The sequence below is a fragment of the Frieseomelitta varia genome, unplaced genomic scaffold (assembly GCF_011392965.1).
Source record: "Frieseomelitta varia isolate USP_RPSP 00005682 unplaced genomic scaffold, Fvar_1.2 scaffold_441, whole genome shotgun sequence".
Taxonomy (NCBI): domain Eukaryota; kingdom Metazoa; phylum Arthropoda; class Insecta; order Hymenoptera; family Apidae; genus Frieseomelitta; species Frieseomelitta varia.
Window position 1 is genome coordinate 19,426 of NW_025110192.1, and position 27,918 is coordinate 47,343.

Sequence of the window (27,918 nt, forward strand, 5' to 3'; positions counted from 1 at the left end):
CAATGGCATCAGTGATTCTCTGCTTTAGATTAATGTTGTCCAGTACCTTTGTTCGATACACGATATCTTTAACATAACTCCACATGGGTGTCCAACTCTCTTTACTATTTCAAAAAATTTATCACAAAGGCAATTGACGAGATATCTTCATCAGATTTGTTTTATATACTCAGTAGTTATCAAGGTTTTTATCACATTGCATTTCAGGTACCTTGTTGATGAATAAGATACTGTTAAATGAACTTCTTACAAAATGACACCTCAAGAGAAGGCACAGCGTGTATCATGGTTTATTGAAACCAAATCGGATCTGAAAACTCAGCGAAACTTCGAAACTGCGTATGGACGTCCGTCAGTTCGTGCATGGGACAAGAAATTTATGGAGACAGGGACAGTATTCGATAAAGGGACGACCAAGAACATCCGAGGGACGACCAAGGAATCGAGTATCGTTTTGACGTTTATCGTGCAACTAACGGCGTATCAAATGAGTCAGAGAAAGAAAAGAAAAGAAAAAAACTTAAATATACACGTCTGATTTTGTAACAATCTCCACTCATCCGTCTTTTCATTCTCCATTGTAACAAATTTTCAACATTGTAAAGAGACTTTACAGACACCCTGTACTCTCTCCCGATAAACCAAGTGTCTTTGACACTTCGGTGCACGGTGTACTTCACACCAACTATGATTCATCCAAGTTTCCGCCGCTTACGCAATGCTCGAAATCGCGAGGCGAAGAGGAGAGAGAGAGAGAGAAGATATCGCGGCCAGTCGCAGGGGAGAGAAAAGAGTTGAAAGAGATCGGCGTTGAAGATTGGAGAGGGTAGATGGATGAAAGGGATTGGAGGGAAAGAGGAAGCTATGGTGAAACGGAAGGAGACGGAGGAGGTGAAAGGGAAGAGATCGGTTGGTGCAGCAGCCGATTCGCGGCCCCCCAGTGGCCTCGCGATGCCAAAGGACGACTTCTCGGTTGTGTACCGAGGTTCACCAGCTCGCGATCGTCCCGTCTGTCTTTGAACACGTCCGATAGAACTTATTAGGAGGACGGCCTCTGGTCTCCCCTCTCGCGACAGTGTCGAGCTACGTCGATTCTAGCCAGCTGAACTCGCACGCACACCGGCTCGCCAAGCATATATACCTGGCTAACGCCGAAAAAACTTGGCCAGTCGCGCACGACGCCTGTCACCACGCTACACGCGCCGCGATTTTCTTTCCCGCGCAACATAATTTTCCCTCCGAACCTCTCCAGCCCTTGCTTTCTTCTCCTTTCGAAAGAAAGGTTCTTTGGTGGAAGAAAATTGCTAGAAGAAAATTGCAAATCTGCATTTAGATATCGGGGATTAGGAAACGAAAAGATATGACATTACGGATCGTTGGCGAAGAGTAAGTACGATTGAGTATTCGTCGATTCGAGGAGTTCGATCTTTTTGAATCTTGCTCTCGAATCACTCGGCAAAGTGATAACAAAAATTCGAGAAATTCAACCGACAAAGAATAAGAAAGAGAGTGGAAACAGAAGCGGATCTACGTGTACCGAAGATCATCCGCCGATCTATTATATTGTGCTAATGGATCGATAAATCGTACCGTGTGACAGTCGCCAATAAATTGTTATCTCCAGCGAGATTGCCAGTGTTTGTAAAAAAGGTAAATAAGATAGGGGAAGAGACTCGAAATATTCATCGAAGTTTTTAAAGAGGGCCGAATCGGAAGAGGATGTGAGATTAACTGCAAGTTGCTCATAGATCGAACCTCTCTATCCTCTCGACGGTGAAAACCACGAGTCGCCGACAGTTTGTCTCTGTTTTTCATTTTTCCGACTGGAAGCCTGGAATTGAGATACACGTGAGTACATTTACGCGAATCGTAATATATATTCGTTGCGCTTAAAGTGCGTAAAAATTCAGGTTTGGAACTCGAACGACCGTAACCGGTTGATAGTTGATAGTTGCGCAACGAATCGGTTCTTTCAACGATCCACGCCAATCGCTTTCGCGATTATCGGGAACGATTGTTGATAATTATCACGCCTCGGTGAGCTTCGATCGAGAGTTGTACTTTTCATAGATCGAAGATGCTCGACGAAAGATCGGTTCAGCGTCTCGTGTTCGGATGATTTTCAGATCCATCAAGAGATGTTTTTATTTATAGACTTTATAACGAGCGTGTATTGACTATAATTCTCAGATCGATCTCTGATTTACTCTCAGTTTTGTTGAGTAAAAATTTTTGATCAATCTATCCGGAGACGTAACTTTAAAAGGAAATAATTCTTTTTTTTTTTTTTGTCATGAATTCACGTTACGTAAACGTTGCAACATGTAACCACGAAAGTACGTTCTGAAGTGTTTCTCCTTTTTTGTCTGAACTTGAACAAAAAATTTACAACTTTCCAAAGTCCACGTTACAATTATTCCGAAGTTTAAAATTTAGAATAAAATTACATGCGCATTGACCTTCTTATGTTAAAGAATCTTTAAAACGTACAATTATTTTTATCGTTTTTAAATATAGTATAAATATTAATTTTCCTTTTGCTATCGGCATCAATATTTCTATGTTGAAATTCAAATAACCGAATGATAATCAGCGATTTACAATTCAGGAACTTATCGCAGGAAGTGCTGAAATATTTTACAATAGAATTATGGAATTTTTTGACTTTTAAACATTTAATGGTCGCAAAATAATATTTCCGTACCGTATATACGCTGGGCAATTAAAGAACATTATATTGCGCTTAATTTTAATTATTTACTTTGCTAAATTACTAAATTACCTATTATTACGTAAGAATCAGAGTATCTCTCTCTTCTTCTTCTTCTTTTTTTTTTTTTTTATCTCTTGCTCTGTAACCTGTCGTTCAAGAAGATTTACATCGTAGGAAATATTTATTTTTCACTACAGTCAAAGGCTATTACCGTAACGGAAATCTCTACGTTAACGAGTTTCCTGTACAATTCAATGGAAAATTGCAACTGCAATTTTCTTAAGCTGCGAATTGTTCGACCAGCGCGTCCGGGAAAATCGAGTAATTTCCCGGTATTTAATAAAAACCGTGTTTACCAGTGCAGTATTTATTTTGCATAATTGTCGATAAAAAAAAATAGTAAACACGTTTAGAACTTGTTCGTGCATTGCATTACGGTGCATCACTTTTCGCATGAATACAATTCTCGCCAAAAACAGGTTTGTTTTGATATAGACTTCAACAACTCGTTCAAAACATGTGGAATTAACTTCTTTTTAGCAAGTCTCGCGACTGTTTTGATATGTGTGCCGTTTCATACACCTGCGTGTACATGCTTGGCGGTTTTTAGGAAGGAAAGGAATCGAAACAGACATAACTTGCGTATAATAATTCTTAATTCTCGACAACAGTTCTTAATATAATAATAATAATTAATACATAGTAATATATTAATATATTAATTATTAATATATAGTAATATATTAATATAATAATAATTAATATATAATAACATATTAACATAATAATAATTAATATGCAATAATAGATTAACATAGTAATATATTAATAGAATAATTATTAATATATAGTAATATATTAACATAATAATAATTAATATGTAATAATATATTAATACAATAATAATTAATATATAATAATACAATAATTCTTGATTCTCAATAACGTGTAATAATTATTACATTTTTTTCTTCGCACGGGCAAAGATTAATTTCGGAGATTATCTATTGGAAAATTGAAAGCGATATCTCGAACGAGCTTCTTTCATTCCACGATATCTTTCGTATCACAGAGTGAAAGAGGATTTCAGCGAGTAGCGAGTGAGAACAATAAGATAACAATTTCGCAATGTAGCAACAATGAACTATAAAAAGTTTATACGAGCCAGTACGCGAGGATACGAGTCGCGTGTCCGCCGCGTGTACCGGAAGTCAACGATCGTTGCATGCTTTCGTGCTAAATGTTCAGACGCAGTTTTATCGTGGAATGTGGTTTTAACAGGTGGAAATATATAGGAAACGATTTCGCTTATCCGGGGATAATTGAGATTTGCACAATTGTCATACATCTGCACGCGACGATTAATCTTTTCTCCTCTCGTACGGACCGTGAACCATCACGTGTCTCTCCAGGAAAATGGCAAATGGAATTTTTCTCGGCATTATCTGCAGGGCGGAGGAATGTTTCAGAAAAGTTTCTTTTATATTCTTCATTTCTTACATTTTAAATAGCAGCTGTCGATATTGCAACTGAGATATCGCAATTTGCAATTCTGCAGAATAGTTTTGAAATTATTTCAAAACCATGGAATTTCGTTTCATTATTATCAGCGTTCGACCTACCCTTCATCTTTTCGTTCGATTCTCTGGTTAAATATTCCGAAGGAGTGTTATATACTTTAAAACACGTGAAAACACGTGATTCGCTATGCCTTCCACTTTATGCTCCTCGTGTAATAACGACTGACTCAATAACTAGATCGATAAATCGATCGAATCGAAGAACATGTGTCTCTCCAGGAAAATGGCAAATGGAATTTTTCTCGGCATTATCTGCAGGGCGGAGGAATGTTTCAGAAAAGTTTCTTTTATATTTTTCATTTCTTACATTTTAAATAGCAGCTGTCGATATTGCAACTGAGATATCGCAATTTGCAATTTGCAGAATAGTTTTGAAATTATTTCAAAACCATGGAATTTCGTTTTATTATTATCAGCGTTCGACCTACCCTTCATCTTTTCGTTCGATTCTCTGGTTAAATATCCCGAAGGAGTGTTATATACTTTAAAACACGTGAAAACACGTGATTCGCTGTGCCCTTCCACTTTATGCTCCTCGTGTAATAACGATAACTAGATCGATAAATCGATCGAATCGAAGAACATGCGGAGCACATGTGTCTGTCCAAGAAAATGGCAAATGGAATTTTTCTCGGCATTATCTGCAGGGCGGAGGAATGTTTCAGAAAAATTTCGCGAGATCAAGTAACAAAGCAACGGCGTGACGTAATACCAAATGCACAACCGAAAGTACTTTCGCAACGAAGTGGAGCAGGTCCCAGATGCAATAATGGCGCGTTGTGCAACGCTGGACGACAAAAGGAAATCAGTTCTAACGTGACCTTTTCGCTAAATCACGCTCGCGTGAATTCGCGCGAACGACTCCTGAACACATTATCCTGAGATATCGGCATTACCAAGCAAAGATCCTAGATCACCGTGGATTCAACCACGGACTGCTCGTCGATCTCTATACGTACACGTGCATACATACGTACGATATTCAAGCATAATTTCTGTGCTCGAACCTCGTGGTTATTCGTGACTCCTTTCTGTTTCTTGCTCACACTCGGAATATTTATTAGCTTAGCATTGTGAGCCTTTCCCAAGCGCTTGCTCATGTTAGAAGATCCCACGAACACCCGTATGTATGTGCATACACGCATGAAAGCGTTCAAGGATGTGTCTTAGCCGCTCGACGATATAATTGCAGTATGTAGGATCGACCGATTGCTTAACGATGCAGTCACCTCGATCTTGTGAGTTTTTAACGAATCGCGTCATTATCATGGGGGAAAGTACATCGAACAAACGAATCTCGTTCAGTTGTCTTCCTATTGATTTTCCAATTTGCAACATCATTCGTTATTATAATCCATAGACATATTTCTGATTATTTGCAACATACCGTGATCACTTTTAATTCTTTTTAACGATGCAGTCACCTCGATCTTGCGAGTTTTTAACGAATCGTGTCATTATCATGGGGGAAAATAATCGAACAAACGAATCTCGTTCTATCGTCTTTTTATTGATTTGCAATTTGCAACATCTTTCGTTATTATAATCCATAGACATATTTCTGATTATTTACAATATACTGTGATCACTTTTAATTCTTTTTAACGATATACCTTTTCATTTATACGTTATAATAAAGAAAAATGTATAATTTTTTAATTCTAAATATATATAATTTAGAACGAAACTAATTATCGTGACGATTCACGAGACAAACAAATAAAAATGAAACAATTATTGTTCTTTTATTGCTTTTCCCTCGACTTCTCAATCAACAATCGTTTCTTTCGAAAATCTTTATTGATTTTGCAATTTGCAACATTTTTCGTTATAATCCATAGACATATTTCTGATTGTTTACAACGCACTGTGATCACTTTTAATTCTTTTTAACGATATACCTTTTTATTTATACGTTATAATAAAGAAAAAAAGTATAATTTTATAATTCTAAATATATATAACTTAGAACGAAACTAATTATCGTAACGATTCACGAGACAAACAAATAAAAATGAAACAATTATTGTTCCTTTATTGCTTTTCCCTCGACTTCTCAATCAACAATCGTTCCTTTCGAAAATCTTTCTTGCTTCTTCGTCTCGTTCGAACATCGAAGATAATAATTCAGTTCTCGACCTTGCGTAATACAGATATTGCAATTTTTTCCACTAAATTCTTTTCCCGAGACGAACGGTGATATCAAGCTTTATTTTTTTATCGAGCGATTGAGTCAAACGTTGCATACATATCGAGTGTTACGCAACGTACGTAACATGATTTATCTTTTTCACACAGACAGATGTTCGTCACCTATTCGCAAACATTTTAGTAACGATAAAATAACACAATGGTACAATAAAATACAACGATAAAATAACACAATACGACGATAATAATAACACAACGATAAAATAATACAACAATACAATATAAGGGGAAAAACAGGCACTCGTTCGCATTGTTCGTGGTTTTGTCGACTGTTATCGCGCTTAAGTGCACATTTTAAATAGCAACTGTCGATATCGAAATTTGCAGAATAGTTTGACGTTATTTCAAAACCATAAAATTTCGTTTTATTCAGCATTTGACCTGCTCTTCATCTTTTCGTTCGATTCTCTGGTTAAAATGTCAGGAAGGAGTGTCATATTTTAAAACACCATCGCTGTGCCTTCCATTTTGTGCTCCTCGTGTAATAACGATCGGCTCGATAACTAGATCGATAAATCGATCGAATCGGAGAACATGCAGGCGAAAATTCGTAAACGATCGTAAGCAGTCTAGACGATAAGTGACAAAGTGGCATCTCGCATCCGCGTGGAAAATTTTTACCGATAAAAGTAAGACCTTCGACGATCGTTACCATTAGTGCCGTGCTCGTGATCCTTACATAAGGCGTGAGGGCAATCTTAAAAATGAAGTTGTTTCCAAACATCGTGCTGTTATCGATGATAATCAAGCGTGACATTGTCGCGAAAATTGTCATCGTTATTGACGTTGCTATTCGCGGCGTCACGTGAAAGCCAGTTGATTTTAATCGTCAGTAGCTAGATATCTCACCTGAAGAAGGTTCACTCGCAATTCTAGAACTACTCGCTAGAGTTACTGTAACGAATCGATCGATAAGAAATCGAAAATTAACTGCAACTGCAATTCCAGCAAGCGGTTTCGAAAATTTCGCTCTTTAATTGCAATAAGTATGACAAGGAGCGTGGATAAATCAAAACGCTACGTTCTAATATAGTTTTAAATCGAAAGTAGCATTGCGCGTAAGAAATTTTGATGTTCTTAACGTTAATATACCTGTAAACAATTAAATTTTAATAATATATAAACTGTATAAATATATACAAACCTGATTCTTTTAAATTAAATTATACATTTGTTTAAAAATTGTACGACGACGTTTACATGTGTTGACACTGTTTCAGACACACCATGGAGAAAAATACGAAAGAAGAATACGCCGGAAATCCTATGCAGGAGTTTAACAGCAGGTGCGGATTACCAAATTCACATTTCATTTGCAATTTCATTAACGACGTTTAAACGTACGATATCAAACTGAATTTATCTCGGTGCTAGATAGAAAATCAACAAACACAGAGTCGACAAATTATTTGATTACACGCCGTTCGTGTCAATGCAGCACGATATGACATGTTGTTTTGACACAGACGAATGATTGAAGAAGAATTGAATCGTGCATGATCGTTAAATTAATTGATTTAATTTCAATTAGAACGATACAGTTGTTTTGTAAATATATTAAAAAAAAAACATCGATCTCTGAATTATTGAAAACGAATGTTGATACTGACAAATAAATAAACAAATTGAAGCGAGAAGATAGCGAATGCGATGCAATGACGTATCATCTCTTTTTCTGTCGCCAGTACGAAAATAGCCAGCGTCGCAATTGAAGAATTCAACGAGAAGAACGAACTGTACAATCCCTTCGAACACCGTGACAAGAAGAACAGCAACTCGTAAGCTATCTTCTTTTCTAGATCACGACAAGTACTGACCAGATTTCCGAAATTTCCAAATTTTTCAAATCTCGACCTGACCATAGGGACACGTAAATATTTACATTTAAATTTCACTTAAAATTAATAACTTTAATATAACAATTATTTTTATCGCAATAAAGTTTATAAATTATTAACTTATGACATAAGTTTAACTATTGCTGGCACTGTAATTTATCATTATTAATTTTAATTTCCCCGTTTAATTTTCGTTAAATTATACGGGAACTTTTTATCAATTTTGTTGTACACAAAAATAATCGAATATATCAGATTTATTAGTTTCAGGTGAAATTTAAGTGAATTAAATTTGGATAAAAATGATTCGTCTGAGAAACGAAGTTTTTTTTCTATTACAAGGAAATTACAACATCGTGGAAAGTTCACGCGAAAATTGTGTTTCACGTTGCAGAGATTTCGGCGCTCTGGCTAACTTGCTGAAATCGTCGCTTGGTACCGGGATCCTAGCCATGCCGAACGCGATTAAGAACGGCGGGGTGCTGTTCGGTGGAATCGGTACGATAATAATTGGTTTAGTATGCGCGCATTGCGTTCACGTACTGGTTCGTTCGTCGCACGTGCTATGCAGGAAAACGAAAACGCCGCAGATGACGTACGCCGAGACGGCGGAGGCTGCGTTCCTCAACGGCCCGAAAACGTTGAGGCCCTTCAGCAACGCGAGTCGAAGGTTCGTAAATGCTGCACTGGCTGCGACTCACGGGGGCGGCTCGTGCGTCTACGTGGTATTCGTGGCGACCTCGATTAAACAGGTGAGTACTATTCCACCAATTATTAGCAACAACTTTGATATCCTCTCTTCAAAGTTCTCTAGCTTGGTCTTGTAGTTTCCCGTGTTATTTGTTCAATAAAAATTCTCCGTTCTACCGTGGAGTAATTTTCATTTTGTAATTAGATGATTAAAATCACGAGTGCCTGTGATTTTCCATGTTCGACGTGATTAGTTGTTTAACAAAAATTCACCGTGATTGAACTATGGACTAATTTAGCACTTTGAGTGCCGATTCTGGGAGACTCGCAGCTTATCTCTCGTTTTGAAATCAGATATCTCCAAAGATTGAAATGTTTGATCAAATATGAGTGCTTTTTCGTGTTTGAAATGATTGGTTGTTCAACAAAAATTCTCTCAACTTACCATCTCTCATTTTGAGATCAAACAGATTGAATGATGAAACGATCAAAGGATCAAACGATCTTTCGATTCACTCAAATAGGAACAATTTTTGCACTTGTTTGTAAACGCGTTTTGAAATCTTAATTTGTAAATTACAAAATGTAATGAAATAAATAAATAATAATGAAAATAATAGAATATTAAGCTGTATATATATATATTCCATTTATCACTTTTTTAAGCGCCAAACATTTGCATTTATAATTCTCGTATTCATATTTCGTTGAATAAATTAAATATACGAAATAAGACTTCATCTTTTTAAATTCAATATGTTTACAAACAAGTGTGAAAATTGTTCCTACTTGAGTGAACAAAAAAGTAAGCTGTGCGTCACCCAGAATTGAAAGAAGCGACACTCAAAGTATCAATCGATATGAATTAATAAAAATCAAATTTGTTGATCTTGCGAAGAATTTTCGATATATGCACACGAGAAATATCGGCATTAACGAATTGTATATCAAAAATGAAACACTTAATTCGAGTATTTAGTAATATTACGGCATTAACGAATCGTATATCAAAAATGAAACACTTAATTCGAGTATTTGGTAATATTACGGCATTAACGAATCGTATATCAAAAATGAAACACTTAATTCGAGTATTTAGTAATATTGCGGCATTAACGAATCGTATATCAAAAATGAAACAGTTAATTTGAGTACATTGATAATATTTCACCGTAAAAGATAACACCCGTAATCCGCAATTTAAACCGATGAGCGAAAATTCGCGACCGAGCGTAGACAATTTTATCTATTTAGATAAAACCCGATAAATTGCCATAATCACTGTGATCACAGCTTTGACGAGTCAATGAAAAAAAAAAAAAAAAACAAACAATCTCTATTTCAAACAACAATTGTAAACTAAACGTGAAATTTCGTCGTTTACGTTTCTGAAGCGATTCACGTTGGAATTAAAATACATCGTAGATTTGTATTCTCCTTAAAATTGTAAACTCCGAGAACCAATCTAATCTGCGATCGTCTCGTTTCCTTCGTCCTCGTTTCTCTTTTTTTTTTTCCCCCCTCCCGAGCACAATTGAAAATCTGTGCCAGCGCGTAGCCTCAAGACTCGTTTCTGTGTGTCTCGTTCAACCTGCTTGTCCGTGAGCAAAATCGGCCGATTCAACCGAATCGAACGAGACGAGGAGCCAAAAAAAAAAAAAAAAAGAAAACTCCGACCGAGAAACTGCAAATTATGAAATCCTTCACGATTTGATTTCCAGATAGTCGACTACTACAGCGGCGTGGACATACCGATACGCTTGTACATACTTACGTTGGTTCCCGCGGTCTTGTTGCTGGGACAAATTCGAAGCTTGAAGTACATGGCGCCGTTCTCCATGGTAGCCAACGTCTCCATAATAATCGGCTTCGTTATAATCCTTTATTACGTCTTCAACGGGATTCAAATACCGCAGGACGTGAAGCTGGTGGCGTCTGTCGGCCAGTGGCCTAATTTCTTCGCCACTGTCCTGTTCGCCATCGAGGGCATCGGTGTCGTAAGTACTCGAGTGCAGAGTAAAATTCTCCGTCTTCGATCACGATGGCAATATCACGACGAGGAAATATTCTTTTTCTTCAGGTGATGCCTGTAGAAAATAGCATGCAGAATCCGCAACACTTTCTCGGTTGCCCGAGCGTGTTGAACATATCGATGAGCGTGGTGGTGTCCTTGTACGCTGTGATAGGTGTGTTCGGTTATTTGAAGTACGGGGAAGGGGTCAGGGCGAGTATCACGCTGAACATACCGGTGGAAGAAATGTAAGTAATTTTGTCGTAATTTAGATGTCACGTTCAAAATAGATCAATTTCGAGACCGTTCTGTTGTTTTGCAGTCCGGGACAGCTAGTGAAGCTGCTTGTCGCTTTAGCGGTGTTGTTTACCTACGGATTGCAACTGTTCGTGCCGCTGGATATCATTTTGAGAGTGGTGAAGGAAAGATGCAGCTATAAGTATCAAAACATTGCTGAGACATTATTGAGGCTAGGCATCGCTTTATTAACAAGTAAGTTGCTTTTGGTTTTTTCAACTCGTAAACCGAGGAAATTGTTTGGATTGGAAATGTAATATAAATTATAAAATTTTTTTTAATTGGTCCGTATCACTATAATTTTTAATACCGTGTCTATGACATGTGATATCATTGTACGAGCAAGTAAGTAGAAACTGTCCGATCTGTGTCAGACCTCGCGACGCTAGAGTCAATATACTTGGTGATTTTGTTACGGATATCTAATATTTTATATCTCAAATATATGTATTGCTAGCATCATTCTTTGTATTATACAAATGTGAAAAATGTGAAAGAGCTAACAGTTTAAATTATAAAAGCTTCAGTTTTTCAGATGAATTTTTATGACATTTCTCTGTACTTTCCGATTTGTGGAACTGATCGATATTCCGAACGATTCACTGAAATGTTGAAAACTTCTTGATAATTTCACGCGGTGTATTGTTTCTCTTATTTTTACTTGCAGAGCATGTTTGACAAGATAATCTCGAATGCCTCTGTACGCAATATCGGATTGAATATGCATCTCTCTGATACAATTAGTCACAGATAATTGCCGTCAGTTCCCGTGTAAAGTTTTGTTTTCGCAATAAATCGCTCTTATTAAAGCCACGAGTAACGCTATTTAGCCACGTTTTGATATTTCCCAGATAACAGGCTGCGATTAGTGATCGCTCTTCCGGTTATTACCGGTTTATCACAAATACAGTGCCAGCAATACTGTGTTACTTTCACAAAGAAGCAAGAGAGAAACGTGAATTGCATTGGAAAGAGATAGCCGTGGATTAAGCTAGCGAATACTCTGTAGCATGACTCATTGTTAACCGTTCAATGACTCGTTCATTTAGCTCTCAGTTTGATATTTATGTCGCTGATGTTTCGACTCGACAACTTTGTAGTACAAGATGTATAACTTGCTCCGACGGTGATGTTATTTAACGACAACTTGTCAAACAATTTGAAAACGATCGTCTATTGAATTTGTACGAATTTTTTGAATATAATTTTGAATCCTCTCTTTACTTGAAATCTAAATCGAGTACGTTGAATTTCAATTCGTCGAATTAAATTACTTTAAATTACATTGAATGTTCAAAATTTACAGCTACTTTAGATAGAATTTTATTGTAAACAATTTCTGTTTCTTTCAGTTGCTGTGGCGTGTCTAATTCCAAACCTCGACCCTTTCATATCGCTGGTCGGCTCAATATTCTTCTCCATCCTCGGCGTCACAATCCCAGCAATCATCGAAACGATTTCATGCTGGGACGGTCACTTGGGCCGGTACAAGTGGAGACTCTGGAAGAACTCTGTGCTTGTGATATTTTCTGTTTTGGCGCTAGTATTCGGTTCGTGGGTCTCCATCTTGGAAATAATACAAATGTATCGCTAGTAATAGTCGATTCGTACGTACGTGGGAGAAAGACTTTTTCACACTTTGTCTCCAATCAAGCCGAGCGATCTCAGAGTTCAAGTGAATTGTATAAATCGAGAAATCCCGAGTTAATTCGGGTCAGTACGGCTGGTTAAAATACACGGGTCAATATTGTACCTGCCCGAGTTTACTCAATTATTTAGAGTTTTCCTTTATTTACGTGAACGCGTTACAAAACAGTTGTAAAAAGAATCGAAATGAAAAAGTTTAGTAGATAAGATTTATTTCTAATACGTTCGTTTTTGTGCACGGTGGAATGGCACGTGTGTTATATTTTAGTAAGAAAATTATTTTCTTTTTCCTTTTAAGACATTGTTGAATATTTGTACAATCATCGCAACACAGTTATTATTAACGTAAGCCACATTGTTGTAGCGTATCTATTTTTAAGAGTATTTGTGTACATTGTGTACATATTTATTTCAACCTTGTATTTGAGAGTTTTAATAATTTAAGCATTTTTATGAAATCGCGAAGCATAATAATTAATGGAAAGAATTGGGAAGAATATATGAATGAATTACGCATTATACGTATTATACTGTAAATATTAAAGTTAAAGATGCAATTTATTTTTTCCCAAATTGTGCAAAATTGACATAATGTGCTTTGATACAAATTTACCAATTTAGCGTTCTTATCGTTAATGTAGTGATGGCCGGATTTTAAATTATAGTAAATTTCTACAAAACAGAGTGATAAACTGTCATTCATTTGCTCGTGTAAATAAAAGAGAAATTTTCTTGCCTATTTCTACAAGTCTGAATAAATAATTTACAATTGGTATTACTAATCAAGTCTAACAAAAATGAAAAAGTGACTATTACTATATTAATTTGTAGAAGTGATAGAAATTGTAAATTTAGTGCCACTGTATATAACGTTAAACCTATTATACATTTTTTTTAAATCATTTGTGTACCGATCATTGAATACAAGTTACTAAATTATTACAAATCTTTGGTTATACGAACGTTTTATAATGAACTGATAAAAAATATTTAAACATTTACCTGCAAAAGCAATACTGAAGAGTGTCAAACTCTAGAAAAAGTCAAACTACTAATGATTTTTGTATACGCTCATGCATGCAAGAGTCTCTGCGTGTTATTATCCGATTGTGAATTTGACGATATTAATAACGATTCTGCGAATGTTGGTCCTATTTTACGTTTTGTGCAACTGCAGTAAAGCAGTGCCACGAAAGTCAAATGAATTCCAATCATCAAAGGAACTATACTTAAATATCGCAAAACATTTAGTAGACGAATTGTCTGATAGGTGAATCCTATAACAGCTAACGACGGCGCATTTCCCTGTAAAATATTTATTAGACAATTAGTTCGTCTATTGAAATGATTTGAGAGAAGTTGTGATTATACTTTGATATACATTTTGATACGATTTGTAACAAAAGATTGTAAATTAACGCTTGTTTGTAAAACGCTACTCGACCGTTTTGTCAAAATTTGACGACAAAAGATTAGATTTTTTTTTAAGTGTAAGGAAATGAATAAAACATGCTGAATTAAGTTAGTTTCGTTGTAATAAAATTGAAGTCCTTGGTCAGGAATAGATAAGCATTCATTTTATCACCCTGCATGATCAATAATGTATTATGTGTCTCAATATTTTCTTACATTGCTGCACCACATAAGTGGAAAATAGCCGTCGCTGACATTTGAAAGCAATTCTACCGGTTGTCTTTCTAAATATAGATTCAATTGTGTCTTTTTTTCTCCAGAAAGAGGTGTTCCAGTGTATGGCTCGATAATGACGTAAGTGCTATGCGCCTCTTCATTAGGGCTCAAACCACCTGCATATTTTAAGAGTTGCGGGTCGCCGTGTAAAAAGTGTGGCTCTGACAAGATTACCGGCATTTTCTGTGAAATAATCGAATCTCAGACCGTAAGGAGACACATTTATTTCGTTACAATGTTACCTGACATTCTGACACGTCGATTAGGCCTTGTGGTAGACATTTTGGTACGTTGTTCACTTTTAAACAATAACACTGTGATGTATTTAGAAACCATACTCTTTCCTTCATGACGAATCGCGATCCAGTTAAACCTTGTACCGAAACATCACCTACATAATCTACTTCCACAGTTCTGTATTCCGTATTTTGAAAATATGGTATTATTATTATATTGAGATAAAAGAGAGTGAAATTTTTTAGTACCTGCATAACTCATGTATAAAGGTTGAAATGAAAGGCAATGGTTCTATTAATGGCGGCCAAGTGACTGTGTCAGTTCCTTTTACTGTATTGCAACTCTCAGAGTTCCATACTGTTTGCACTCTTTTCCCCATGTAAGATGTTATATCACCGAGTCTCGTTATATTTTTCAGACCTCTGTTAACAGAAAATGGCCCGTGAAAAGTATCGTTTATCTGTCAAACGAAAAGATTCGTGTTATTTATATAAAAATAAAAAATGTTACAGGTGTGTGGTATGTTTCTGCAAACAATTTTTTACCCTCTGAAAGATACTGAGCAAATAAGAATCTTCCTTGTCAGTTTTTCTCAGCACAGGTGGTTGATTGTTCTTCAGCGTTTTGCACACCAGATTCAATTCAGGGAATTTTCTTAAGTTGCACGAAACTTTAACTCCGTTGAAAAGTATATCGTTGGGATTAGCTTTCAGAAAAATGCTACTATGATTCGGAAACAGTTTCGGTATGTTATCACCGTATTTCTCCATAAAATCGGGAGGTAAACCAGCTAGCTACTCAAACATAATTAATTCATATTATACATTTTGCTCACAATTACGAATAACACAGAGAAATAAAAGATTTGAATGAAACGAATGATTAAATAATTTAAAAAGAAAGATATCTAAGAAACGCGTTGTGCAACTATCTCATCATCGTGTGCGATTTATACTTGCCATCGATATGGTACCAATGTATGCAGGATTTAATATAGTAACTTTGTCACTTTTAGACAAGTTCAAACTTAAATGCTTATTAAAACTGTACGTAGATTTTGTTGTATATACGATTTCATCCCTCTCGTCGTCTACATTTATAATTTGTTTCTCGAATATTTCACTAAACGTAATATGTATGTTAAAAAAAAGAAAAGATTCAAGAAAGCATTCTTAAATGTTCGAACATTTATTACTTAAATACTTTCATTCACTTACTCGTAAGCAAATGGACCAACTTCGTCTAGATTTGGATTGCTTCCTTGCATTATTTCATCAGGATTTGTAACATTGAAAAGATAACATTTAAAAGTTAAATGTATAGGTGATATCCATGCTTTGTATATTGGTGAACCTTTAGTAAACGGCAAGCTCTGTGAAATTGTTCCTTTATATGAATCAATGGAGTAGTTATTTTTGGAATAAAGACCAAGTTTTATAATATATCTCACCATGGTCAATTTGTTCTTAAATAAAAACAAGAATGGGGTGTATATAGCCACGTATATACCAATAACAATCCACAGAATTGCACATACACGATAACCGCACATTTTACAAAATTAATCTGAACTTTTCCTTTATAATTATTAGTCTGAATTAATATTAAAATAATTTTAATCACCAGTCTGACTGTATTAAGATAATATTTTATTCACTTTCGTATAAATCAAATCATTTCGAAAAATATATTAGGAAAACGCTCGTGTGTTTAAGCTTCGTACTGAAAAACTAGAGATTTTGTAACGTTTCTAACTTTCGTTATTAATAAATAATATATTCGTACAGTTATAGCACGCAAATAAAACGATTAATTATTTGTGTATCTCATGCTGAGATCTAAGATCGATACTCTTGTTTCATGTTGCTCTTTATTTACGAACGATTATATCATAATTTTAATATCATATAATTATACATATATATGTACGTCGTTACATGTAATTTATGACAATATCACGAAGCAAATAATTTCAACTGTTAAAACTTAACATTTTTAACAAAATTGCAAGTCTGTTTTACCATCGTGCGCAATCCTTCTTCCTTCATGTTACTCTTTATTTACGACCGATTATATCATTATTAATTTTAATATGATATAATTATATGTGAATATTATTTAGAGAACCTAGTCCTTAATTGTTCGTCGTTACATGCAATTTATGACAATATCACGAAGCAAATAATTTCAACTGTTGGAACTTGTACATTTTTGACAAAATTGCAGGTCTGTTTTACCATCGTGCGCAATCCTTCTTGCTTCATATTACTCTTTATTTACAACCGATTATGTCATTATTAATTTTAATATGATATAATTATATATGAATATTGTCTAGAGAACCTAGTCCTTAATTGTTCGTCGTTACATGCAATTTATGACAGTATCACGAAGCAAATAATTTCAACTGTTGGAACTAGTACTTTTTTGACAAAATTGCAGGTCTGTTTTACCATCGTGCGCAACCCTTCGTTCGTACCTCCACCACCCAGCAGATGGTCTAGCATCGAGCAATGTGGAGGCAGGCATTCTGCACGCTGGACAACAGCGAAACGGCAAGAGAGAAATGGTGGCGTTACTTTAATTTTGTTAGGAACCTCTAGTTTTTTAACAGTCAGAGATTTAGTTAATTTCCGTTTCTCAGACACGTTCGCGAATCTCAGTTCTATGCCACGTTCTCATTAGTCCTCGCTAGCTCGAGAAAGTGCCTGGGAATAAAGTTCCGGAGCAAGTATAACCTAACAATTCCTTCGGCAGCTGTGTGTTTTATCGTGAACCGTAAGAATGGCAATGAACGACGATTTCAATTTCGCCGAATTGTGCAGGCTCTGCTCGTTGAAGAGCAATCATCAGCTTCAGATTTTCGACAAGGAAGGCGAACAGAGGCAATTACTTTTCAAAATACGTTCCTGCATTCCCGCTGTGGTAAGTCGTGTATTCTACTCGTGGAATTCCTTCGATATTCATCGTCTTTGATCGATATATTTAACCAATATTTGTTTCCCTCGTGAGCATACGAGTCTTTGTTGGAAAAGTTACTAGAAATAAGCAATGATGGAAAGCTGCTCCGATATGCTTCGCAGTGCTCCAATTTACAATTTATGTTACATGAAAATGTTGAATGAAGTGCTTGGTAAAAATGTGAATTTTCACTAACTCTAAAAAAAAAAGAGAGTCACACTCTATTACACAAATGGTCTGTCATAATAATTCTGTTTTTGAATTCACAATTCGCAGAAATTTTGAACAGTTACAACGTGGGCTGCCTGTCGATTTGATGAAACCAAAATTTATATTTATATTTTGCATTACGATATTTATATTTACAGTTAAGTTCAGATGGTTCATACTAAAGTTATTCAGAAAACTTTCAACGAATTAAGATTATTATTGATTCTTAGAATTCTGTATAGTCTGATCCATCTGATTATGTTTAATAAGTTTTCGTCGAAGAAATTGTAACCTCTGTTAATGATCTCAGTTAATAATACTAACTAATTGACAATATTATTGCAGATAACGAAAGAGGACGCGTTGCCCAAAAATATTTGCCAGAGATGCGTATATAAACTGGACATGTTTTACGAGTTTCGGGTAAGCTGTATGACGACGGATACAGTGTTAAAAAATTACGCCGACAGTTTGAAGCACCTCGCCGCATCGGTAAACCAGGTAAGTCGAAATATTTCAGTTAATGTCTTCACTTCATCATTCGTGGATGAGAAATAAAATTTTCCTTTCATTATGCAACACGGAGAGGATATAAAACAGGGTTTAACTCGTTTAATTTTATGTAAATCATATGATTTATCTTTTGATTTTTTCGTTTAAATTTACAACGCTGAGCAAACGTACTGAAATATATTCTTATCGCTCGATACATCTGAAAACAAACGTTCGCCAATTATTCGAGAAATTACAAACTGGCAATGAGATACATCTTTTCAAGCAGTACGCCCCCTTCGTTCGTGTGAATGGAACGTCTGTATTCTCGTTAAACACGAGAAGACTGGCGAAAAGTATATTTATATCGTTGACGCTAAATATAGCAACAAACGAGAAACTCGTAGGTATATACTCGTTTACGGAGCGTCAGTTTTATTTGCTTTCAATTGATTTCACGAGACACATCAGATGCGTTTAAGGTCCTCGCTCGAGCCACGTGGTTTACGACTGGGAGCAAGTGCCTTACAAATGGAGGAGACAGCGCGCTTAATAAAGGTGGATTAAAGGTCTGGCGTAAAGCTGATGTTGGTATCTCGTGGTGGTAACGAGCGAGAGGAAGACAGAGAGACAGACAGAGGAAGGGAAAAAAGGAGGGGGGAGAGGAAAGGAGGGATGGGAGAGAGAGAGAGAGAGAGAGGAAGAGAGGCAGGTAGAGACAGAGACAGAAAACGAAAACTTTTCCAGAGCAGCGTTGGGAAATTTATCGTTGTGTAAGCTGGACACGAATAGCCCAGGAGGAGTCGGGGCTATATCCCTCCCTTCCCCTCCTTCCCCCGTACATCAGAGGTTGTACGTATTCTAGGAAGTATCAGCGACTCTTTACAAGCTCGTAAACTGGCGCGGCAATTTCCGACATGACGCGTTAAAGTGACTTTATGCGTCGAATGGGTGGCCGACACGAGTTCCACATTTCGAGCGGCGTAAAAAGTCCTTTACGCGACACGCGCTCGCGTTCTACCACGTCGGCCCGTGTCGTCTCTCCGGTCCCACCTTCTCGTTCCGTGCCAATTTCGCCCGTACCGTGCTCGATAAGAGAACGAGACGCGCACACGAAGAGAGAGAGAGAGAGAGAGAGAGAGGATCCCATGGCGAAACCGTGCAAACAGGCTTTGTGAAAGAAGAGAGAGGGAACGAGGGGCGTCGCTGATCGGTAGCTCGAGGTCCTTGATTCCGTCTCTGTTGCACTTACGCACCCCTTGCTCGGCCAACGAAGCATGATCCCAATAATTCCACCCTCACACACGCGACTTCTCGTGCGGGGTAGCCAGCTGGGAGGGGATAATATACAGATAAGCAGACACGGATGAACAGATAGGGCAAAAGAGAGACAGTCACTCACGCGAGCAGTCGGGAATAGAGGGTTGTAAAAGGCACGCGTGTGTACGCCCGTATCACGTATATGTGTGTGTATGTGTGCAACCGTCGCGGCACTATTGATCGACGCTCCATGGCTAGGCTGCGTCGCGCACAGAAAGCGAAAGTCAGTTCTCCTTTTCTTCGACGTCTCGCCTAGTTCCCTCTTCCTCTCTCCCTCTTTCACGTTCGCGGGTAGAGAACGTCACCGTTCGTTCCCTTTTCTCCTTTACCATCGTCTTCTTTTCTACCCCTCTCTCCCGTCCTTCTTTCTCCGGCCGTCGTCTGTCTCTATTCCACCACGCGTCTCGTCGCTCCCCAATCCAAGATTGTCCGCTCTCCCCTCCCCGCCGCTAGTTGGCCCGTTGGATCTCCTTGTCCCGGGCACAGGTGCAACGAGGAGCAGGCCTCTGCACCTCTGAAAACCTGTTTCGAGGTCTGGAATACCCTGTCGTAAACGGCCGACGAAGTCTCGTTACCCGGTTGATCGTTGATGTGGTCAACCGAGGATAGAACTAGGCAGCAAAGGAAACGAGAGGAAGCGAGCGAGATACTTGCACGCGTACAGTGCCGGCGTACTACGTACTAGGTGGCTGCTCGCCCTTTACGTGTCGCCGTCTGGTTTCGCCTAATCGCGCGTGTATGCCGTTCAATGATGAGGTTGCTTCTTTAGTATCTCTCTGCCTGCTCATCCCCGTCAGTTTCTATTTGTCTCTGCCTTTCTCTCTCTCTCTCACTCTCTTTCAATCGCTCGCTCAGTCAATGTCAGTGTCAAGGTCAGCGGGCCGACGCACTGCAGAGCGCCGCCGCCGCCGCCGCCAACGACGTCGCCGTCGACTGCTGCTACGCTACTCTCTTCCGTCATTGTGTGTATCCGGCAAGCGAGTGACTCGGTAGTCTGTGTACTGTGTATACGACACAAGGTATACACGAAGGTTTCTTCGCGCGCATACTTGCCTCTCTAGGGCGTCCCTACCTTTCTCTCTCTCTTTCTCTCCCTTCCTTCTTTCTTTCTCTCTTCTCGCTCTCCGAATCTCCCCTTCTTTTTCTCTCCGTCTCTCTCTCTCTCTCTCTCTCTCTCTCTCTCTCTCTCTCTTTCTCTTTCTCTTTCTCTGTCTACAGTTCCGTTTCTCTCCCTCTCGAGTTCTCGTCGTCGCGCCGACCACGATGCATTCCGCGGGGATCTCCACTCGATATCGTTGCACCGCGCCGTCTCGTCCGCATATCGCTTCTCCCGTGCCTATTCTTCTTTCCCTCCTACCGGTTCAGTATCGCTCGGTGCTTGTTCCTGCACCTAGTCGCGCCAATTTCGCCTGCTAACCGGGACGCGTCTCATAGTCTCGTCGATCGAACAGAATCGTCCGCGCCAAGAGTTCGCGTGCTTACTTGAACTCTGTAATTCGAGTGTCGCCGTACCATTTTTCTCATCGCCGTCTATTCGTTCTTTCCCCCCCCGTTTCGTCTCCGTCCGACCGGTGCCACCCTGTGTGGTCTTGCTCTCTGCACGGTGCATTCCGTGGGGACCTCCACTCGATATCGTTACGCCGCGCTGCATCCGTGTGTCACCGGCTCTCTCTCTCTCTCTCTCTCTCTCTCTCTCTCTCTCTCTCTCTCTCACGCATACATACGCGCGCGCGCGCAAACGCACACATTCTCTCCCTCTTTCTTTCCCCCGTTTTTTTCATCAGCCGTCTTCGTTTCCCTCGTTCCCTCTGGATATAGCTCGTTCTTTCTCCGGCCAGTTGGTCGTTGCTCTCTCTCTTTCTCTCTCCTTCTTCTTACCCTCGCCGTGTGTCTGCCTCTCTCCTGCCAGAGGGCTACCCCCTCCGCTTCGACCAGACGTTTTTTCGTCTCTTTGTCCTTGCATCCTCCCGCGCCGGGAATCGGCGGCTAGCTCCGCGGGACACACTCCGGTTGCCCCGTAAAACGCGAGATTCTTTCGTGGCGTCGCGAAAAGAAGGAACGCGCGTGGTCTCCCGTTGGAGTTTTTCCCGTCGTTTTCTTGTCGTCCACCATCGTCGTCGTCGTCGTCGTCGCCGCGTTAGACAGATTTCTTCTTCGTTATCGGAGCACAAGCTCCAGGTCCAACGTTCCAGCCTCAGAACCAGCCATTCGCCGGTTCTCGACGACGTGCCCTCGTAGTCGCTCGACCTTTTTTTCACCCAGTTTGGAAACCTCCGGCATGACTACGCGCGATGGACGCTGATGTGATGTGGTTTTGAGTTGCTCGCCTTGTGACGGTGTCAGTGATATCGTTCCTCGAGGACGTCCGACCCAGTGAGTCGATCGGGAACCTCGGTGCGGTTTTCCTCGGCCTCTGCAGCGGAGGAACAAAGTGTGCGTAGGTACGTGAGCCAGGAGATCGGCCCCGATAACGTTTGCTCGTCTTTTGTGGGAACCTTTCGTGTCTCTGCCTTTCTGTAAGCTAACTTCTTTCTCTGTCTCTCTGCCTCTCTTTCTCTTTCTTTCTCTCTTTCTTTCTTTCCCTTCTTTCGACGTTCCCGATCGTTCTTCCCTCACTCTCGTTTCCTGTCTCTCTCTCTCTCTCTCTCTCGTTTCGGTCATCGTTCTTTCCCGGAGGACCTTGACGGAGCAGGCTACGCGAACAGATCTTTTCTGTTCCTTCGAAAGTCTCCGTCTTTTATGTATTCGATGTCGCCTCCGGAGGATACAGGCTTCTGTGATGCTTCCCGGCGATACCGGCTCATTCTCCGATACCTGCCTGCGTCCCGAACCACCGTCACGTGGACGAAATATCCATTTCTCGACAGCCTGTTTCCCAGTTTATATTGCTATTTTTCTAAGCGCCTCGTTTATTTTCTCGACTACCGGTATTTTATACCGATGTTCGAAATTATTGTGTTATATGCGAATTGCCAGGTCCGAACTATTTCGAATAACTGGACGATCACTCTGATTTTCTCATCAGCTTCGAGGAAATGTTTTTTGTCAAAATCTCTATGTCAGACTCAAACAAATTAACCGAGTTGAATTCTCGTCACCAACGGTGATGAGGACATTTCAGTTTTTTTTTTTGTTTCTACGAAATTTGATTACTTACTCGGAGACGTAATTACGTCAGATCACAAGAAATCGAATAATTTCCATTTAGACCGAAGAATTTTCTGGTAAATATCGATTATCGTTAATAGATATTTGGCACCGAGTGCGCCTTGGTGCGAGCTCTCCGGCTCAGCTCTGTCCCCATGATTAATCGTTTTCCCATATCGGTCCCGAGGCCGCTACGCTTTTGTCCCCGAATTGATAGAAACGTCGCGAATTGCTGTTCTTGTTCCTGCAGATTTTACACTCGTCGTATCGTGTCGATAATTGTATCTTTACAAATATATTTGTAAGACACAACGAGGTAACGTTTGTCGAAAGTCGATTATTTCACATTTAGCTCTTACAGATTTTTCATCTTTCGTTTACGACGAATTTAACTAGAATTCCCCCCCATTTTTTTTTTTTAAAGCTTTCAGATAATCTTACGTTTTACGTGATCGTTTCAACGTGAGCCGAATTTGTTAATCTGGTACTTTTGCTCGACCGAGATATCCGCATGACCGTGATCCGAACGTGTTGCCCAACTACATTGATAAACGTCGTGATAATGACCTCGAATTCCCGAGAAGTTCAAGTTCAAAATTTCCCAATAAATCTTCCGGTTTAATTTAATCTTTAACAAGGAATTTTTCCGTGTCTCAACTCGCGACTTTTCATCAAGTTGTTCTCCAAATTGTCACTGTATAATGTATTATAAAAAAAAAGAAGGAATTAATTACAATAATTAATAGGCAACTGACAAGGACAAGATGTCTAATGGTAGTCAGCAACAGCAACAGCGATCGGCTTATGTAGAGGCGCATGCAGTGGCTCATGCTGCAGTGCAGCAACACATGGCACAACAAGCTGCACAAGCGAGACTGGCTGGTCCTGGTCCACCTGCGACACCTCAAACGCCTAATCCAACTTTTACTTTGCCTGACGATGGTTTGGGATATGACGACGGTGTACGCGTACTTCGCTCTATTGGGACATGGTAACTGTCTTGAAACTGTGCTACGTATATTGCTATATAAATAGTATCAACAAGTAATGACAAGCATAGAATAACTTTTCTAATCAAGCTTTATCGTTTTATATGCATACAGGGTGTATCGTACGCTTCAGAAGTGGACAGAGGACATTGAAGCGATGAGAAAAGTTGATAAAGAAATGAAAAAGTGTATTCTATTTCATCTTAATTTTCAGTTTTGTCTTTCGAATATTCGTAACGTGTTTATCTTAATAAAAGATGCTCAAAATGTCTGTACGTATGTAGCTTGTTATCAAGAAATTTCGGAATCTTTCACGAAGTCCAGGTGAAATCTATTTAATAGCCTTGTTGTATAATTATTTTCAAATGGCATCAGAAATCAAGTGAGAAAATGGTCTGTTCATTTGTAAGAAAATCATCTAGTGTGTCCCCTATCTACTTCTGATGAGTTAATATATATACCCTGTATTTTGCATCTTATTGATCAGAATAGAAATGTTAAAAATATCGATTGCAATGGAAATAGGTCTCCAGACTATTCAGCAGCAATGCGACCTGGCGGCGTGATGCCCCCATTTCCTAGTGCGATGGATCAGCAATTTGGAAGCAGAGCTCCTACAGTGAATCAGCCGTTAAGAACGACAAACAATGTGTCGTCTCGTCCAGGATTTGCGTCAAAGGCTACTAATACGGGCGAACCGGCGACAAAGGCGTTCGCCTGTACCGTTTGTGGCAAAGGTCTTGCTCGTAAGGACAAGCTCGTCATCCACATGCGTATTCATACAGGGGAGAAGCCGTATTCCTGCGAAGTTTGCGGTAAGTGTGTTCAAACTGTATGACAACTTATATAGTTGTTCAAGTTTAATCAACGTTACGGCCTTTGCTTTCAGGCAAAGCGTTTGCCCGCAGAGATAAACTAGTTATTCACATGAACAAGTTGAGACATAGACCAGGAGTGGCGCCACTTTCTACGCCCAGCGCCCCGAATTCGGATCAGCAGCAGCAACAGCAGCAACAGCAGCAAGCTCAGCAGCAGCAGCAACAATCGCAGCAACCGCAACAGCAACAGCAATCTCGGCAGGATACTATACACAAGTTGAAAGAGGAGCCGGTTAGTTGGGCGTGTGAATTGTGCGGTCGAGCACTAGCCACGAGAGAAGAGTGGATGCAGCATGCTCGGTAATTTTCACCTTTAGCGTGTGTAAATGTAACGTAAATGAATATTTCGCATAATTTTATTCTACGGTGACATTTTCACTTGAAGAAGAGAAACGATATTGAAAATTTCGTATATATATGTTACGTATCGCTGTAGCGAATGTAACGAAAGCTCCTTTAGTCTGACTGTTAATTTCTGTTATAGTTCTCACTTGGAAGCATCGGCTCCGCCACAACACGCAGCGCCGTATTTCCCAGGATCCACAGCTCCTCCGCAGCCGTACACGTCTGAGAGGCACTTCTGTCTGATGTGCCGCACAGATTTCACAGATAAGGCTGAATTCATGTTCCACGTACGTTCCCATTTCGAACCTCACACGCAGCAAACGCCGCCGCAACATTCGAGTGGTAAACAGGGAAGCGATCCAGCAACGGCCGAATTGATCGCGCGTGGACTGGTCGATCCTTCGGGATTATGCAGCTAGAACTATCCTTCTTGTCATTACGCGTCATCGATTCGTGTCTTACCATAGTACAAGTTCTCTACTCCATTTCGACCAGAACTTTTGCATAGGATTTCATGCGTATTGTGATTGTAATGAATATATACTGATTTATTAGTGAGAGATACACAGTAGTACATTTTCTGTATAAATTTTAACGAATACATGCAATACAGTCTGTTGTTTGAACGTTACTAGGAAAACTAAATGTTGCTTTTGAAAATCGTTGAACGAATTCTTTGGGTGTTATAAAATGAAATGCATCGCTTTCCATAAAGAACAGAGAACACAATATTTTTCACGTTACGCAACATATCACCGAAATAAAAGATCTCGATTAATCATAAAAGTACTACTGTGTACCCCCAATATTATACAGGATAGGTCATTTAATTGGGAACATCTGGATATCTCCGTTGTTTTTGGAAATATAGATAAACTTTGTTAATAAAAGTTATTCAGTACAGACGAAGAAAAACAAGGATAGTATTTTTTATGTTCATGTTGCCCTTGTCTTTCATCCATGGATTTCATTTAAAATTACAAAATTACTCTATTCTTTGTAGAGAATATCGAGTGGACACAATACGTAATTAATTAATTAATTGCGGGGGCTGCAATATGGCAATGATTTTTTTTGCAAGTAAAGAGATTTCGGAGAGTTTAAGATTTCCACTTTTTAAACAGAATGTTGTTTGATTCATTAATTATACATTAACTCATTAATATTAGCTGATTAGTTTAGTATTAAATTTAAATTTAAAATTAACATACCGAACAACTTTTATTAATATGTTCATATCTCTAAAAACAACGAAAATGTAAATGTCCCATGCTGTATATGATGAATCGAGACATATGTTATATTCGTCGGATATTTAGATATTGACGCGATATTGAGTTATAGGAAAGAGATTCTACTATTGCGCCAATATTTAAGTATTACTTAATAGTATACGTTCCTACATAGCTAGCTTCCCGCTATCTTTAGCCATTAGCAACATCCGCTATCCAATGTACAGGTTTGTTCTCAATGCTATTACATTTCCTTTTCTACACGTTTTGTGACGAACGATCTGTTTCACATAAATGTTTCACGATCTGGAGATTTTATTGTTCCAACTGAACAACTTACTGTTGTTCCTCTTTTTTCTTTTTTTTTTAATTGTACGATTCGACGATTTTAAACAACGACGTTGTACGTTACATTTTGTATGACCGTTTTTACGGGAATATTATTTGGTTAAGAAATTCATTTTAAATAGTAGTGATAATGCTTTGTTTCTACAAAGTAATTACGAATGTATTTTTTACATTGGACAAATCGTTCATTTGATTATACTGTTAAGATTATATCCCAATTGTACGATTCTCTTTTTACTTGTTTATTTTAGATAAAACTCAGTGATCTTCCAAAGGCGATGTATTATTAGCCACATTATCAATTTATAATACCAAACAAGTGTAGATTTTACTGCGGTGTAGCGTAAGTGTCGATACACACGAAAATATCTCCGCGAATACAAATGTCCCTCGGCCCCCCGGATATTTATATTCTTAATCTATTGTAGATCAAGCAGATTTTTAATTCTTCTTTGCTGATTTTTTCCTTTTTTTTTTTTTTCATACTTACTGTATACTTCAGATCTTGTTTATTGTTACAATTATCCTTGGTACCTGAAGTATGAGTATGTACTTAACCAGGGGAAGGCTGAGATTCGGTTTACATTGCGCATATAGCGAACTTCCACCTTGTTATTATTATAGTTGATGAGAACATGAAAGAAACGTGCATGTATTTAGAAACTCGAGTAATCGTCTTTTGACTTTTGAATCGTTTCTTTTATCGGATTTCTATCGATTTTCAATTATATTTTGATCGACGAAAATCTCGTGCGCTTCTCTCTCTTTTTTTTTCTTTAACTCGTTTAATACAAAAGTCACGAAGCTGCGATTGTCGTTTCGCGATATTTAGTTCGTCGAGAGTGACTTTGCGAGAGACTGTGCATTGTGAACAAACTGTCTCTTCCGATAATTTTGATAGGATCCGCTTCCACAGCGCTTTCTTCCTCTCGTCTTTAGAATAGAACGTTTATATAGTCAGCGCGAGAAGATAGTGTTGCCGTGCCTCCTGCCTCATGTACCACTCATTTCCGGCTTTACTTTCGGTCCAAATTCACTTCCGGGACAACGGTGCCTAAAATGGTATACTTCAAAGAAGAAAAA

General features: G+C 38.7%; 4 protein-coding genes across 7 annotated transcripts; 2 read left to right on the plus strand and 2 right to left on the minus strand.

The window, feature by feature from the left end:
- The first annotated feature begins 1,000 nt into the window (after window positions 1-1,000).
- Window positions 1,001-14,477, plus strand: LOC122532178 (proton-coupled amino acid transporter-like protein pathetic). 4 transcript variants are annotated; one of them, XM_043660723.1, is made up of 8 exons: window positions 1,001-1,386; window positions 7,725-7,790; window positions 8,190-8,282; window positions 8,737-9,094; window positions 10,754-11,029; window positions 11,113-11,291; window positions 11,366-11,535; window positions 12,693-14,477. In XM_043660723.1, the coding sequence occupies exons 1-8, from the start codon at window positions 1,361-1,363 to the stop codon at window positions 12,932-12,934; spliced, it is 1,410 nt and encodes a 469-aa protein (XP_043516658.1). In that variant the 5' UTR covers window positions 1,001-1,360; the 3' UTR covers window positions 12,935-14,477. The 4 variants fall into 4 exon arrangements, with proteins under 4 accessions (XP_043516658.1, XP_043516660.1, XP_043516659.1 ...); XM_043660725.1 differs by having other exon boundaries at window positions 1,002-1,656; window positions 7,731-7,790; XM_043660724.1 differs by having other exon boundaries at window positions 1,003-1,848.
- Window positions 14,478-14,577: 100 nt separating this feature from the next.
- On the minus strand, window positions 14,578-15,099 carry LOC122532179 (platelet glycoprotein 4-like). Its single transcript, XM_043660727.1, has one exon. The coding sequence runs from the start codon at window positions 14,854-14,856 to the stop codon at window positions 14,602-14,604; it is 255 nt and encodes an 84-aa protein (XP_043516662.1). The 5' UTR covers window positions 14,857-15,099; the 3' UTR covers window positions 14,578-14,601.
- A 25-nt stretch (window positions 15,100-15,124) lies between these two features.
- On the minus strand, window positions 15,125-16,465 carry LOC122532180 (sensory neuron membrane protein 2-like). The gene is made up of 5 exons (XM_043660728.1): window positions 16,364-16,465; window positions 16,131-16,285; window positions 15,873-16,035; window positions 15,459-15,707; window positions 15,125-15,373 (listed from the first exon to the last, which is right to left on the minus strand). The coding sequence occupies exons 1-5, from the start codon at window positions 16,463-16,465 to the stop codon at window positions 15,155-15,157; spliced, it is 888 nt and encodes a 295-aa protein (XP_043516663.1). The 3' UTR covers window positions 15,125-15,154.
- Window positions 16,466-17,418: 953 nt separating this feature from the next.
- On the plus strand, window positions 17,419-27,918 carry LOC122532181 (endothelial zinc finger protein induced by tumor necrosis factor alpha). Its single transcript, XM_043660729.1, has 6 exons — window positions 17,419-17,838; window positions 18,430-18,585; window positions 23,790-24,034; window positions 24,558-24,847; window positions 24,922-25,210; window positions 25,395-27,918. Exons 1-6 carry the CDS (start codon window positions 17,698-17,700, stop codon window positions 25,672-25,674), a joined length of 1,401 nt encoding a protein of 466 aa, XP_043516664.1. The 5' UTR covers window positions 17,419-17,697; the 3' UTR covers window positions 25,675-27,918.

Excerpts from the sequence above, each read along its gene's own strand:
- LOC122532178 (XM_043660723.1), top strand. The coding sequence starts at position 1,361 with ATGACATTACGGATCGTTGGCGAAGA. Across the intron at positions 7,791-8,189 it reads ATGCAGGAGTTTAACAGCAG|TACGAAAATAGCCAGCGTCG; the intron begins GTGCGGATTACC and ends TTCTGTCGCCAG. Across the intron at positions 9,095-10,753 it reads TGGCGACCTCGATTAAACAG|ATAGTCGACTACTACAGCGG; the intron begins GTGAGTACTATT and ends TTTGATTTCCAG.
- LOC122532179 (XM_043660727.1), bottom strand. The coding sequence starts at position 14,856 with ATGCCGGTAATCTTGTCAGAGCCACACTTTTTACACGGCGACCCGCAA.
- LOC122532180 (XM_043660728.1), bottom strand. The coding sequence starts at position 16,465 with ATGTGCGGTTATCGTGTATGTGCAATTCTGTGGATTGTTATTGGTATA. Across the intron at positions 16,286-16,363 it reads TTAAGAACAAATTGACCATG|AGCTTGCCGTTTACTAAAGG; the intron begins GTGAGATATATT and ends ACAATTTCACAG. Across the intron at positions 16,036-16,130 it reads GTTGGTCCATTTGCTTACGA|TGAAATATTCGAGAAACAAA; the intron begins GTAAGTGAATGA and ends TATTACGTTTAG.
- LOC122532181 (XM_043660729.1), top strand. The coding sequence starts at position 17,698 with ATGGCAATGAACGACGATTTCAATTTCGCCGAATTGTGCAGGCTCTGC. Across the intron at positions 18,586-23,789 it reads TCGCCGCATCGGTAAACCAG|GCAACTGACAAGGACAAGAT; the intron begins GTAAGTCGAAAT and ends AATAATTAATAG. Across the intron at positions 24,035-24,557 it reads CTTCGCTCTATTGGGACATG|GTCTCCAGACTATTCAGCAG; the intron begins GTAACTGTCTTG and ends CAATGGAAATAG.